At 38.0% G+C, this 15,351-nt stretch overlaps 2 protein-coding genes across 2 annotated transcripts; both read right to left on the bottom strand.

Annotated features, from left to right (window-relative positions):
• Positions 1-65: 65 nt before the first annotated feature.
• On the bottom strand, positions 66-3,372 carry LOC121815076 (P2Y purinoceptor 13-like). Its single transcript, XM_042224109.1, has 2 exons — positions 3,306-3,372; positions 66-1,127 (listed from the first exon to the last, which is right to left on the bottom strand). Exons 1-2 carry the CDS (start codon positions 3,343-3,345, stop codon positions 121-123), a joined length of 1,047 nt encoding a protein of 348 aa, XP_042080043.1. The 5' UTR covers positions 3,346-3,372; the 3' UTR covers positions 66-120.
• Positions 3,373-8,881: 5,509 nt separating this feature from the next.
• Positions 8,882-12,385, bottom strand: LOC102295684 (P2Y purinoceptor 12-like). The gene is made up of 3 exons (XM_014336042.2): positions 12,337-12,385; positions 10,610-10,866; positions 8,882-10,149 (listed from the first exon to the last, which is right to left on the bottom strand). The coding sequence occupies exons 1-3, from the start codon at positions 12,383-12,385 to the stop codon at positions 9,304-9,306; spliced, it is 1,152 nt and encodes a 383-aa protein (XP_014191528.2). The 3' UTR covers positions 8,882-9,303.
• Positions 12,386-15,351: the final 2,966 nt, after the last annotated feature.

Genomic DNA, 15,351 nt, shown 5'->3' with positions numbered 1-15,351 from the left:
TACACGATTTAAAAGAGTAAATAATGCAATTAAATGTTAATAAATACAGGAATAATTAAGTTCAATACAGCAATAACATCTGAGCCGATCTAATCGGGGGATACTATTTCGTAAGATCTATCAGAATTTAGTCTGTTGCAAAGTGGTGTCTGGTTTGTCTGGTGCTGAAGCCAATTTAAGTGAGATGGCAACATCTGCCATCAAAGATACCAGTTTCTCTTTGAACTCTCTGCACAGAAAGACATAGAGAAGTGGATCTATGCACGTGTTTGTGGTGGCAAGCCAAAGGCTGGCATCTTTGGCAAATTTGCTCAGTTCAAACAAGCAGGAATTACTGGCATAGTTGACTTGCTGAAACGTGTATGGGATCCTGACTATGTGATATGGTACAAACGCCACAAAAAAGACAATAATAACAAGAAAAACACGTAGTTTGATTTTCTGCTTTCCATGGTTGTTATTGCTGCCGGAGTTTCGAAATGACTCGATGACTTTGTTTGTGATGCAGATGTAGCAAACCACAATGACCAAACTGACAATCCAGAAAAAAATATTGGCAAAAATCACTGTTTTTGTATGATATGCAACTCCTTCTGTTCCTTTCATTTGCATACAAGTAATGACCTGTGTCGAGTTGGGTGATTTATTAGTTAAAATTATATTTGGTAAACCTGAGACTCCAAATATTGTTATCCAGACTAAGCCTGCTATCACTTTGCTAAATGTCACATTCTGGCCAAAGTTTACGTGGGGTGTCATGATTTTGAAGAAACGGTCTACACTGATTAAACCCAACAAACCAATACATATGTACATTAGACTGTACATAACGACGCTGAAATAACGACATGACAGTTTGAATATAATTTGTGATGCACCCGACAAGTCAGATGCAATTTTGAATGGGACGATCAAGGTTATTAAAGTGTCAGCAGCAATCAGATTTTTCAAATACACCACAAAGGTGGTGGTGGACTTAAGGTGTAGGGACACCCAGGCTGCTACACCATTCAGCAACAAGGCTAAAGGGAACATCAGATAGTAGAGGGCTGGGATAACATTTGGGTTGTAAGTGAAACTCTGGCACTTTGAATCATTTTGAGCTGTCTCAGTTGGCATCGCTCCACCTAGAGAAGGAAAACATGTTTTAAACGGCCATAGTTCCAGAAAAGAAAATCCCTATATACTCTGTTTAGTAACGTATGAATTTTAAACAGATTGTTCCTTGAATGCATTCAACTTGAATGGACATGAAACACTACATGTATCATTGCTACTGAACAAAAAAACTGTTATAGATTTAAAACTGTCTGTGTAGTTGGATTTAAGTGCTTAAAGTGAAAGCTTTCAGGACGTGTTTAGTGCCAGTTTGTGCCAGTACAGAAAGTGACATCACTGGTTAGTTAGTTGTTTAGTTGCTGCTAAGACACTTAAATAGGTTTATGTAAGTTAACTAGTGACAGGTCCAATAACTGAGTGAAAAACAAGGAAACTGGAACTGATAAGCAGTGTAAGGAGGTCAAATTTATGCTGCCCTTGACTGCAGCAATAAGTTTTATATTTATATATAAAAGTCCACTTTCACTGTCTGTCTCTTGAGCATTAATTGTTTTTTCATTGCTAGCTAGCTGCACTAAAATGGGAAAATCCACCGGTTAACCATGATGTTATGGTTTGTAGAGCATTTATAAATGAGGATTGTGTCGATGAGAGCCAAGCTGGAGTCTGACATTCAGTTTGGTGTTTCAGCTGGCTTAGTATACAGAAGCATCTGTGCCGAGTATGGCCTGGAAACCTCAAGGTCAAAATAGGAGACACGCCTAGGGCGGTGGAGAATGACCGAGCTAAGATTCTGTGGGACTGCCAGATACAGACAGACTAAATAGTGGTGGCTAACCAACCAGACATGATAGTGGTAGACAGGAAGCAGAAGACAGCCGTAGTGATTGACGTAGTGTACCAAATGACAGCAACATCAGGAAAAAGGGAAACGAGAAGCTGAAGAAGCACCAAGGGATCAGAGAAGAGCTTGAGAAGATGTGAGGGTGAAGGTAACAGTGGTCCCAGTGGTAATCGGAGCACTCAGTTCCCCAAACTCCCAAGCTAGGCGAGTGGCTCCAGCAGATCCCAGAAACAACATCGGAGATCTCTGTCCAGAAGAGCGCAGTCCTAGGAACAGCTGATTTACTGCACAGGATCCAGTTGGGAGTTTGCCTTGTAATCGGAAGGTTGCCGGTTCGAGCCCCGGCTCGGACAGTCTCGGTCGTTGTGTCCTTGGGCAAGACACTTCACCCGTTGCCTACTGGTGGTGGTCAGAGGGCCCGGTGGCGCCAGTGTCCGGCAGCCTCGCCTCTGTCAGTGCGCCCCAGGGTGGCTGTGGCTACAATGTAGCTTGCCATCACCAGTGTGTGAATGTGTGTGTGAATGGGTGGATGACTGGTTGTGTAAAGCGCTTTGGGGTCCTTAGGGACTAGTAAAGCGCTATACAAATACAGGCCATTTACCAAAGCAAAATTGGGAATCCTTATATCCACCAGCGTGTCCGCAGGGAAACAATCCTCTCCTTCAATTAGATTTGGACTTTTTTATGTTAGGATTCCTGATCATGCTTTGGTAAGAAACTTATAGGGTTATTTGTGGTGAATGTAGTAACCTGATATGTTGTAAACTGTTTGGATGTGTTTGAGATTCCACAAAATGTTATTGCATAAAACAGCACTGATCGAATGTTGTGAATATCAGGGTATTGCCGTGCTTAGTACACCAGTGGATAGGAAAAATGACAGGAAAAATCAAGTTTCTGACTTCGGTGCACCTGACTCAAACAGGATCTCCTCCACAGGGTCCTCATTTGTAAAGTGCTCTACAAACCCTAACATCATGTTTAACAGACAGATTTTTGCATTTCAGTGCAGCTAGACAGCAACTAAAAACAAATTACTGCTTAAAAGACACAGAGTTAAAGTAAGCAGCGCATCCTTTTTTGTTTTGTTTTTTTTGCAGGTTTTTTAAAATTCCTTATTACAGCCCTGCATAGACTGCTTTCCAATTTTAGTTTTCTTTTTTTCCACTCACTTGTTGGCTTTGTTACTGTTAGCTAACATAAACTAATTCAAGTCTATTACCTGCAACCAATCAACAAACCAACCCAGTGATTCTGTGTTACAGTGACACAGTGACAGTCTTTAGAGCAGGGTTCCATGGTGTAAATTAGCCTTAATACATGTAAAGTGTCAAGTCCACTTTAATGTTCAACAATTCATGACTTTTTTAAATTACTTTGATATTTTGAGTTCTTTACTCACTCTGATTACTCTGAAAGGCTGCATCCCACGTGAAATCCATTATCTCTTGCTTATCTTAGTCCAAGCTGCAGGCTAAACAGGGCAAAAGCAGTGGTGTATTATTATGTTGTTTTAAATACATTTATTTATTACCAGTATTTTATTTTCAATTTCCATTACAAATAAATGACGTCCTTCAATAACTGTATTAAGTGTTAATTACTGTTCTGAATTCCCAGTTATGAAAGCTAATCAAAAAGTAAATACATTATAATCCAAATGCTACAGATTATATGCATCCTTATCCTGGCAGGATAATTCATTCTCTTTATAGACTTTACAAAGGAGATTTGATAGAAACATAACTAATCCAAGAAATACTCTATACATTGTTTAAATGGTTAAATATGTTTGTTGGTTTAGAAACATATACATTTCTTACAGAAAAGTCTCTGTTTAACTTTGCTATGCAGGACATATTTAATGAATTATTCTAAACTAGAACAGAAAAATCCTTTCAGTGTACAACTGTAGACTAAATTCAGTGTTATTACACTGCTCTTGAGAAGTAATTAGTTGAGAGGTTATTTTTGTCACCCCTGATTATGCTATCAAAGTGAACACTATAGTCTTAAATAAAGATAAGAGCACATCTTGAGAATAACTTACAGTTGATGACTTGAGTGGTTCTTCTAAGGCACAAGATAATGCTTGACAATGCACTGACATGGCAGGCGTTTAAGAAATACTGTTGATTTTCATGGCAAACAAATTCAGCTGTGAGTCTGGTAATTTATCAGAGCATATGCAAAAACAATAACAGCTTATTGCTCTCTGCCGAGAAACAAAACAGATGCCATAAATCCAGCTCGCAGTGTAAACTGTGATTAGACCTGAAATTCAATGGGGTGAACCAGTGTAGTCAGGGTGACCCATGATTTTTAGTGCCTGCATATAGACTTCACACATCACTACATCTGCCTCACTTTTAGATTGAAGCATTTATGGGTGTGTATAGAAAAGACCTCTAACTCCCGTGTTTTATGTAACTCGTCATCCTCAAAGTTACTCTCCACTCATCATAGTTTTGACTTTTATTGCCGATGTAGGAAATAAACGTTCTTCTGAAAAAATATTATTACAGTGTTTTTAATAGACTGATTGCATTTGCATCGATGGGTTGTTTATTGCACTAGTTAGTTCAAGAAATAAATTGACAATCATGTAGCAAGTGACCAAAGCATGATATCAGATGTTAAAGCAAACACAAAAGCCCTACAGCCTTCACTGAAGTTTGTTGTCTTCTTAAACAAAAGGAAATGCAACAGCTGTGAAGAGAGTTTATCGTGCTGAGAGAGGACTTGTGCTGAAGAACAAAGAGGACACAGTTGCATATGCACATTTATTCCTTAGAGAACGATTAAAGATTTTGAAAAAAATTACACAGGCTATAAAAGTCTCTAAATAAGAAATTAACTCTAACAAAAGAATTACATGAATTACATTCTGACAACTCAATAGTGCACTTTAACAGTAATCTTATTATATCTTGAAAAAAGATTTATGAGAATTCTTGTGGTTAGCGCTTAGCAGTAGCAGTTTAGCTCTTATAATAAAAGACACAATTACATTCTTTTGTGCGGCAAAAATGCATTTATAAAAAGCCGAGTTATCTTTCTATGGTGTGTGAAAAACAAAGCAACAGATGATAATTGAGTTAAAACACTGAAATGAATGATAAACTACATCTATCTATCCATCTGTCTAAGCATCCACATATTCACCCATTCAAAGAAGATGTACATTGCTTAACACATTAATTAGTCCAGCTGTCATAAAAAAAGAAGACACAAATATTTTAGAAAACTATAAAAAACTTATAAAAACATATATTGTTATTGTTATATATATCTGGAAAATAAGAAACTGAATTTACGTGTTTATGTAAGTAAAACTTTTTTTTTTTTAAATTTGAATTGTGTGTGTGTGTGTGTGATTTTGAACCCAGCCCTTAGAATCCAGAGTTGATGATTTTGGTTCTCAACTAATTTCAAAATTAATCTAAGTGAAGATTTTCAACTTGAATAGTTCATTGTTAAAGCTCCAGTCTGTGATTTAAGTGGTCCCGAAATAATCTGAACTGTATATTTATATACATATGTAGAATAACCAGCACATGTATGTATAAAAAACACACAGCTTTGATTAAAACAAAAGGCAAATTGAGATTTGCTGAGTCTTTGATTAGCTAGAATAGAACTGTATATTTACAGTGCATTGTACTTATTTTGCAAGCAACATAACATTTATTAATCTATCTATGCATTGTCTTATTTCTGTTGGGGGACCTCACTCTCAATAGATGCTGATCCTTATTGGGTCACTAGAGGGTGGTACAATACAAACTTTAAAGATCAAAAGTGCGTGCTATGGTTTTGTTTTCTGAGTAAGTCAGATTTTAATAAATTTACCATAAAACACTCACCCAATTTTTTTTTTTTTACTAAAGATCAAATACTTATATCTCAGTTTTTAAAGGTTCACAAATACAGAAAAATAGCCTTTGTCCCACTTTGTTTACTGTGACATCACATTTTTGTCACTAGAATGAACACCAGCACAGATACTTTTCTTCATCTCCACTAGTTTTTCTCTCTACTCCTTGCACAGGAAGATGTAGAGAAGAGGGTCTAGGCAGGCACTGATAGCAGACATCCAGGTGGCTAATTCACTGACTATCTTTAACCATGTTGGAGTGCAGACATCAGTGTCAGAGAATTCATTTTGTGTCATAGGAATATTATGTGGAGTGGCACAAAGCACACCCAAAAAACAAGAAGGATCAAGAAGACTTGCAGCTTGGTTTTCTTCTTTCCCCGTCTGTTATTGCTCCCAGAGTTTCTGAAGGACTGCAACACTTTCATGGTAATGCAGATGTAGCAAAACACAATCAGTATGCTGACACACCAGAAAAGAATCTCCATAAATAAAACCACATATTTATGGAAGTTTTTGCCAGCTGGGGGTTTCAAAGACGTACATAAATCATCAGTTTGAGTAGCAGGAACCTGGTCAGTGAGAAAGATATTTGGAATAGCAGTACCACCAAACAACAGAATCCAAACCAAGGTGGACATTATTACACTGAACTTCATATTTTGCCCCAGGACTTTTCCACGTAGTCGAACAATTTTGAAGAAGCGGTCCAAACTGATGAGACCCATTAATACAATGCTTGTGTACGAAGAGCAGTAGAAAGAGACGCCAGCATAACGGCAGATGAAAGCCCTAAACTCAACTGTTGCACCCGGAAGCATGCTGGCTGCCTTTAGTGGGATCATGAGTGTAATGAGAAGGTCAGCAGCCACCAGATTCTTCAGATACACTATGAAGGTAGAAGTGGACTCTAGATGTAAAGACACCAACCTGCTATTCCATTAAGTAATAATGCAATAGGAAACATGAAGAATAAAAGATATAAGAGAACTATGTGGAAGGCCACCAGGCCGGGAGAGCGACAGTCAGAGGAGAGGTGTTCTGTGCTGTTTGACATCGTCAATATCTGGTAAAAAATACATAGGGGTCAAAATCAAACTAAGCATTTGTCTGTTTTTTTTGGCAAAACCAACCTTTCTCTCCCACTAAGGCCTCATTACACTGCAGATGTGCAGACTAACTGTAGTTACTGTGTGCATAGTTGCTCTCATAGTGCTTTCTAGTCTGGTCGAAATCCAGTCTAGTCTAGCCTGGATGTTTTTTGGCTGAGGAGTTCCATACACTTGCAGTACATTGCTGTCTACAGGAAGATGTATTCTTCTTTTCCCCAAATCTGTGAAGTTTCCCTCCAGAGGTTATTGGCTTGTCTCGCAATGATTTGAAAGATGAATTGTACAGATGCAAGTAGCAGCAGACATATGCTCATAGCGTCTCTTTAAGTTCAGAGCTTATAATATTACTGATGCGATGCACCAGGTGCATGCTAGGTGAATGGCAGTACTGGACATGAGAGGGGACCTACGCCTGCATTTACAGTATGTGCAACAAGCAAACACAAATAAGCTGCGAATCATGCAAGAGTGCGATATTTCATGTGCGATATGACAACACACAAAGGCCGACATGTCTGACGTGGAGAATGGGGCGTGAAATGAGCTGGAACGAGATTACTTGTAGCAGTGTAAATTTTTCCACTTTGCCCACTTCGACATGATTTACATTTTTTATAGTTTAGAAGACATTTGTTACTTGGATTTGTTTTTGAATGCTACCCCACACTATTTGAATGCATCCTGAATGACGGCTGTTTTGCCACTGAAGGTTTTATTTTTGCCTCACTGAATGCAGTACATAACACATGCAATCACCTATAGATGCATTGAGTCACGACCTTACTTTATCTCGTGAAGTGTACTGAGGTGCTTCCCTTTCAGCCTAATACAAACCATTTGCTTCATAGGTTCCCTAACATGTCAAGTACTTACTGGCGGTTTGGTTCCTGGTGATGGCAATAACACGATTCTGTTCTCACACATGTATGTCAGTAAATATGTTTCAGCTTGAATTCATGAAGAGCCGACGCGTGACCTGTGTGAGTGAGCAGACCTGATTGTTTTTCTCAGTCAGAGACACGCAGGGACACAGGTAAACAAAACTGAAGCTATACAAATGCACTGTTAAGTCATAAAGAGACCTTATGCTCTTTTTAAACAAACAACATTTAAGCATACGAACGATTTATCACTCTGATGTTAACCAGTCCTACATATATATTTAGCTTCAGCTAATAGTGAAAATAGTGTTAAGCCACTCACCACAAGGAATGGCCAAGTCCTTAACTCCAAACTGCACAACATGAAAGATTAATGCAGTAAAAAATGAATTGAAAGTGCCTATGTGCCTTTTCAACCAGAGAGATTCAAATCTGTGAGCAGATTCAAATGACACATATTGGTAGGCCTTGTGTTTTCAGGCCAGAGGGAAGTGATTTATGAAGATGGAAATCGAGGTTGTTTTATTACAAGCATTTATTACTAATGTGTATTATCTCTTTTGGACTTTTTAAAAAAAATTGAGTTGGGTATTGTTTTGAAATGTGAATAATTAAATAGATTTTTATAGAAGTAGACAGTCCTACAATAATTACAAAAGAGCGATGCAGGGTTTAATAATAGCCTGTGTGAGAAAAAGCCACAGAAAAGCTGTAATCAACACTTGACTTCCTTTATTTTTGTTTCATAATGTGTTTCTGCAAACCTTTTAAACAACTATCTTTTTGCTATGCAGTTATGACAGAAAGCAGCGCTTGTTTTTGGAGATCCCTGATATGTCCATTCCAACTTTAGTTTCGTTGTAATTCATTTAATGCTTCAGAATAGCAATAATAACAAGACTGCATAATCTGCTCTATGGTTTACTTATCCTTAAACCTCACTCAGTGCTAATGCAAGCAGCAAGCACCCCCGTGCAGCATAAAGACATCACAGTATATTAAAAGGCGATTGCATATAATACTTAGGGTTCATTATACAGATTTTTGCTATAGTTTCACAGTAAGATATTCTCTGGAAGTCTTAAAGTTAGTATTATGACTGCTTCTCAATTCTTCTTTTGTTGACAGTGTGAGAATAAAAAAAAATCCCCAAAATGTTATGTCCAACTTCAACAGAAGTAGAAAGAAGAAGTAAGAAAAAGTGACAGAGAAGAAGACTAGAAAAGCAAACATCGGCAACACTGCGAACATGTGTTGATTCGTTTCAGCTTCTCATTGTGGTAATGCTGATTCACATTGTTTTCAAAGACAGTGTAAAATCAAATATATGGTTTAATGCTATTAGTATTTTTGTAATATTATAAGTTGGTAATAAAGACAAATATGGCTTACTCTTCTACAGCCAGTGACAGGCTTTAGATCACTATATCTGTCCCTTGCAGCATGTCATACAGTTGAATTTGGATTTAGTTGACTTTTTTACTATACGTCATCATAAATGCCTTCATGTCTTTCTCAGGTCCAGTGATTTTATGTACTAGCAGTGGAGTTTCCCTGAGGGGAGCTGCACATGTCGGTATCTGATCCGCTTCCTGTTAGCCAGCTACAAGTACCAGGACGTAGGTGCAGGGTATTAAACAGAGTGGTCCTGAAGGACTTACAGAGAAAGAAGTAGATGAGAGGATCCAGGACAGAATTCAGGGATGAGAGGAAAAGTGTACTTTCCTTCAGCTGAAAGAAGAAGAGCTTGAGTTTGCAGTCAAAGCTTTTGGCTCGGGTCTGGCTTATTGTGTATGGCACTCGGGCAAAGTGAAATGGCACAAAGCACACAAAGAACACTGCCAGAACCAGGAACACATTTGCATTCATTTTTCTTTTGGCCTTGTGAGGCTTTCTAACTGTTCCCCGACTTGCAGCTTGAGATATCGAGCCTCCGGTGCTGTGAGACTTTGTGCGAGAGTAGGAACGGTACAGCTCTTTGGTGATTAGAGTGTAGCAAACTATCACAGTTAACAGGTTGCCCCAGAAAATCACTTGACAGATATGATTTACTATCTCATGCCAACGTAGCCCCCCCTCTGTCTTCAGTTTGCTGCACTGGAAATATCGAGAAGTCGGGGTTTTACTTGTTAGGATTACATTGGGAAGACAGAGAATTACGAGGAAAGTCCAGATGGCCCCCGAAAGGAGTTTTCGATGTTTCAGCCGAGTTGAATTAGTGCCCTTAAATGGGTTAAGGGTCTTTCTGCAGCGATCAATGCTGATCAGGCCAAAGAAGAGGATGCTGATATACATGCTGAGGTAGAAAAGCACGGAGGAAACTCGACACACAAATATCCGTAGGCCAATGGACGCCATGTTGGAGTCTGACAACACCTGCAGAAACACAAACATTTGTGCTGTCAAACACCTATTCCACATTCAAACCACAAATTCTATCTCTAAGTTTGATGGAACCTATTTTCATTGGATTATCCTGAAATTTATGGTTCATAAATTGTCTGTCTTTTAATTTTCTCTCACAGGAAACTCTCTTATTAAAAATCTGATCTTTAGAGTTAATAGATGTTTATTCATTAGGGGCTTACAATTTAAAACTAATCACTTCTTGCTTGATTTCTTTGTAGTTCAGAACTCATGATTCTGATTTACCAACAGCAAATTTGTTTGCTTAATTATATTTACAACTCAGGCTCATAATCATTTCTTAGAACTTAAAACAATGAGAAAAAACATTAAAATACTTACAAATAACCTATGAAATACCAATAATTTTATAATTAACCATCAATGAATCCTTAACTCATTTAGATTTGCTAATGCAAGCGTGGCAAACCTTGAAAGGGAATGTGAAGGTCATGATGACATCTGCAACCACAATATTCTTCAGGTATATGATGAAGTGAGACTGCGAGGGGATGCGAAGAAATATCCACACTGCCAGACCATTGAGTGACATTCCCACCAGGAAAAGAAAGGAGTAGAGAATGGGAAAAACCACATTCTTCAAAACATTGTCACGGGAGCAAGTGCTGTTGGCGTGGCTGTGATTGCCAGCGAACAGGGGGAAAGCTGTATTTCTCTCCACGTTGCCTGAAAAAAAATGGGAGAGGAAGTTGTTTTTCTTTAAGTTGCTCAAGAATCTTAATCATGAAAAAGTGAATCTTTGTGTAGCCACATGCTGTATGGAGGAAGTGGCTAAAAACATCAGAAATAAACAGCGTTGTTTTGCTGATGCCATTTTGCACAATGTTCATGAAAACAAACACTGCAATACACCAGCACAATTTTTAACACCTGCTTTTTGTATATTTTAGCAAAGACTGCTACAGAATTATTTCAAAATTTGCTAAACATCAAATTAAACACCTTTATTAAAAATAGGCTGTAAGGTTCTGTTTTTCACCTGACAAGTTCTCCTGCGTTCTGTCAGTGAATCCACATCAAGTCCCAGCGTGGTGTCTTTTGGGTTTAATGGTCCCTCGCTCTTTAATACTTCCAATTCTTACCAGATATAGACTGTCTGGTCCTCCTAGTTTCAAAGTTTTGAAAAACGGGGCGTGAGTTGCTAGTGATGTAAAGGTCAGGAAGTTATCCTTGTTGCCTTCTTCTTTCACTTTCCTGTCATGTGTCATTACCAGAGTTATGTAATCAGACACAAACATTCATTAAATTGAATATAAATCCATTTTTTAAACTATAATACAAGTGAATCAGCTTCCCCCCCCCCCCTTTTTTTTAGCTTCCTTTAATTTAAATTACAACTATTTTGTAACTTTCACTGCTTCTACTTTGTATAGGCATTTTTTCAGGCAGTAATTTTTATTTTTATTAAATTGTTCTCCCAAGTCTTTGCAGTCAGGGGACAAACAACACATTGTATTATAACCAACACATATTAATAGCTATTTACATTTCTCTATAAAACTATCCGGTCTTTAGCTGTGTCTGGGCCCAAACTCCGCTGCAGGTCCATAAGTCAAATGATCACTGCTTGATCACTGAGAGTTGAAAAACTGTCTAAATTCTTTCGTATGTAATAAAATGATCAGTGTGGCTGCTCTACCAGGTGTAACAATTATGGCATTTAACGGAGTTAGAAGTTAGCAGGGAGTTAGCTCGCTAGCTTCCACCTAAATATGATATAGCATGTTTACAGTTTTTCAGCAAACATTGAAAATATCTTGCAATGCTTAGATTTTGATAATGGAAAATCTCTCTCTCTCTCTCTCTCTCACACACACACACCACACACACACACACACACACACACACACACACACACACACACACACACACACACACACACACACACACACAGGAAAAAATAAAAAAGAACAACAAAAAAGAACGGCTGGGAGGCATATGGCAGTAATACCTTTTCTTCCATTGTGAAACAATATCAAGGGGTTTTTGGCAGCTGCTTCACTGATGTAAAACTTTTCCACCGCTCAGAGCTCCATTCAGAATTTGAACTCAGTGCCTTCCCATGTCATTTTGATTGCAACGGTTATAACCGTGTTCCATGATGTGAAATAAACATGTCCATTTAGACAGGCTCACCTTCTAACTTCCCTCTTCTGGAGTCAGAGCCTGAAGAAACACCAGCCATCTGTGATGAGATATTTTAAGTCTGGTCCAAATGCCTTTTAGAAAACAAACAAACAAACAAACAAACAAACAAACAAACAAACAAACAAACAAACAAACAAACAAACAAACAAACAAACAAACAAACAAACAAACATCACGACCATTTTTAATAAATAAACAAATAAGTAAATAAATAAATAGTAGAACAAACCATTCTTCTTCTTTTTTTCAATATATTTTTATTGATTTTATAATTGAGCAGTATACAACAATCACCTTCAAAAGAACACAATAGAAGGTGGACAGCAAGTCAACAAGGTGGTAATACAGCATACATGAATGTTAAGACAGAGTATATTTCACTTAAGTTTATCCATCAGGCTAATGACTGGTTGCCAAATCTTATACAGTAAAACACACTCTCTCGGTTAGACAAGGTAAACCTGATTTTCTCCAGATGGAGTACATTTCCAAATTCTCTCAACCACATTTCGAAGGTAGGAGGTTTATCAGACTTTCAGCAGAGAAGTATCAGCTTTCTAGCCACAAGTGTGGTCATTGACACAACCTGCGTCTCTGTCTTGGCCCTTGCCCATCCCAGTTCACACACCCCAAACAATGCTGCAAAGGGGGTACATGGGACCTCCCTGCCAATGGCTTTGGTCAGAAAATCAAACAAATGATTCCAAAAAAGCTGTAGTTTGTGGCATTGAAAGAAAAGGTGAGATAAAGTTCCTCGACCACTTGAACACTTAACACAGAGGGCTGAAACGTTCTTATATATTTTTTCCACTTTAGTGGGAGAAAAATGCAACCTATACACAACCTTAAATTGGATCAGACAGTGTCTAGCATTTATAGAACTACAATATATATTCTTAATGCACTCTTGCCAAAGATCATCAGAAACATCCACCCCCAGTTCTTCCTGCCACTGCTCCCTAAAAGTATTAGATGAAGGACTGTATATATCTAGTAAGGCCCTGTAAAAGCGAGACACAGCACCTCTAGTATAGGGCTCAACTGACATGAAGCTGTCAAGCACTGAGTTTCGAGGAATCAAATTGTATTGTGGAATAGATGCCTTGATGAAATGTCTTAACTGTGAAAATCTGAAAAAATGTGAATTAGGAAGATTAAATTTCACCCTCAATTGCTGAAAAGATGGAAAATGTCCATCAATGTAAATATCTTTGAGAGAACAAATCCCTCTTCCCTGCCATGTCACAAACGTGATGTCCTCCAGCCCAGGCCTGAAGCCATGATTGTTACATATTGGAGCATCCAAATACATTTTAGGAGCCTTTACTGTGCCCAATAGTTGGTTCCAGACCTTAATTGAATTTTGAATCACAGGATTTCTGCCATATAGTGTATTCTTCACTTTTATCGGGCTATTAAGCAGGGCTGGAAGACAAGTTTGTCTACAAGACAGGTGTTCCATCATCAACCATGAAGGTTGTCCTTCCAAATCAGCACCTGGAGTACACCTTTGCCAAAATGAAAAAATATTTAAGTGTGCAGCCATATAATATAATCTAAAATTTGGGAGTCCAAGGCCACCACAAGTCTTATGTTTAATAAGATGTTTTTTGGAAATTCTAGGAACCTTACCCGACCAAACAAAGGAGGATAGATTCCAGCTTTTTAAAATATGACTGGGGAATGCACACTGGGATTGACTGAAAGATGTACAAAAATCTGGGCAAAACTACCATTTTGATGGCAATAATCCGCCCCAGAACAAACCATTCTCATCTCCGCCTTGCCATACTGTTTTGTGACCCCTGGCTACACTTGCCTGCATTTGTTTTCATGAAGGGTTTTGAAGACTTTAAAGGGTTCTAAGGGTTTTAAGTTTAATAATCTTAATTATATGTCACATGCTCAACAACATTTTTAAAAGAAACATTTTCTGTACCTTAAAAACACAGTAAATAAGAAAATTACTCACTAAAACCTAAGCTGTAAATATTAGTATTTAAAAAATAATAAGCACAAGTAATGATGTTCAGTCCAGTTACAGTTTCAGAATATTGTGCTCGATATTTAGAAAGGTGTGTTTTATAATTTCATGAATGATTTGCTGATGAGCACTGGCTATAAAGGCCCATATTTACTTCTCTGTTTAGCACATTACTCTGATGCCTTCTGCCCTTCATTTTCCTAAATGCCAGAAGCTAGCATGGCAATGCTGCAACTTCCTGTGTCTGGAATAAGACTGGCATTATCAGCAGTATTCAGTTCCTAGAAATGCTTTTCTAAATTTGTTTTGCCTACATCTATTAGTCATGTGGAGTCAAATATCACTTTCTAAACTCTCTATAAACTAAAATATTATATGTAAGGTCATTTTTCCAATCCGCCATATTTCTATCCAGTCATGTTTTCTGCAGCTATGTTCTCATCACATCTGGGTTTGATCAGGACTGAATCAAGCATGCGTTCTCCTGGATTGGACCCAGGATCTACATATGCTTCTTTTCAGTTTAACACTAATCTGTCTGTCTCTTTGGTTTCCCCACTTTTTTCGGCTTTGGTTTTCATAGATATAAAATATAAAATTTAGAACTCAGGTCTGACATAAGTTAGTCAGCACTACCCACTGCAGAGTTTTATTTAAAAGAATCACAGCTTACTTCCAAGAAAGGTCATTTTTGTAACCTTGTATGGGAACTGTATGGGCAAAATCACATGTTAAAGATGCAGACCAAAAATGGCAGTAATGCAAAAACACACCACAATTAAGAACAACTAGACTTTGCAGTATTTCCAGTTTTGGTTAACTTAACTTCACTGTCTCCGAATATTGGTCAAAACTATGTCTGAAAAATGTTTATTGGACAGATTGGTTTCAGATGCATAAACTATAAACAGAATCCAAATTATTTTGCCTCAAATCCTCATTCAGCAAACCCCTCAGCCTTGAGGAGAAAATGCCCACCGAACACAGCCACATGGTCCCAGGTGCTCAACCCAGTTTTT

This window comes from Haplochromis burtoni, unplaced genomic scaffold (assembly GCF_018398535.1).
Source record: "Haplochromis burtoni strain Fernald_Lab_line unplaced genomic scaffold, NCSU_Asbu1 Contig_128, whole genome shotgun sequence".
NCBI lineage: Eukaryota > Metazoa > Chordata > Actinopteri > Cichliformes > Cichlidae > Haplochromis > Haplochromis burtoni.
Note: the sequence above shows the minus strand (reverse complement) of the source record. Positions and strands in the feature narration are given on the sequence as shown.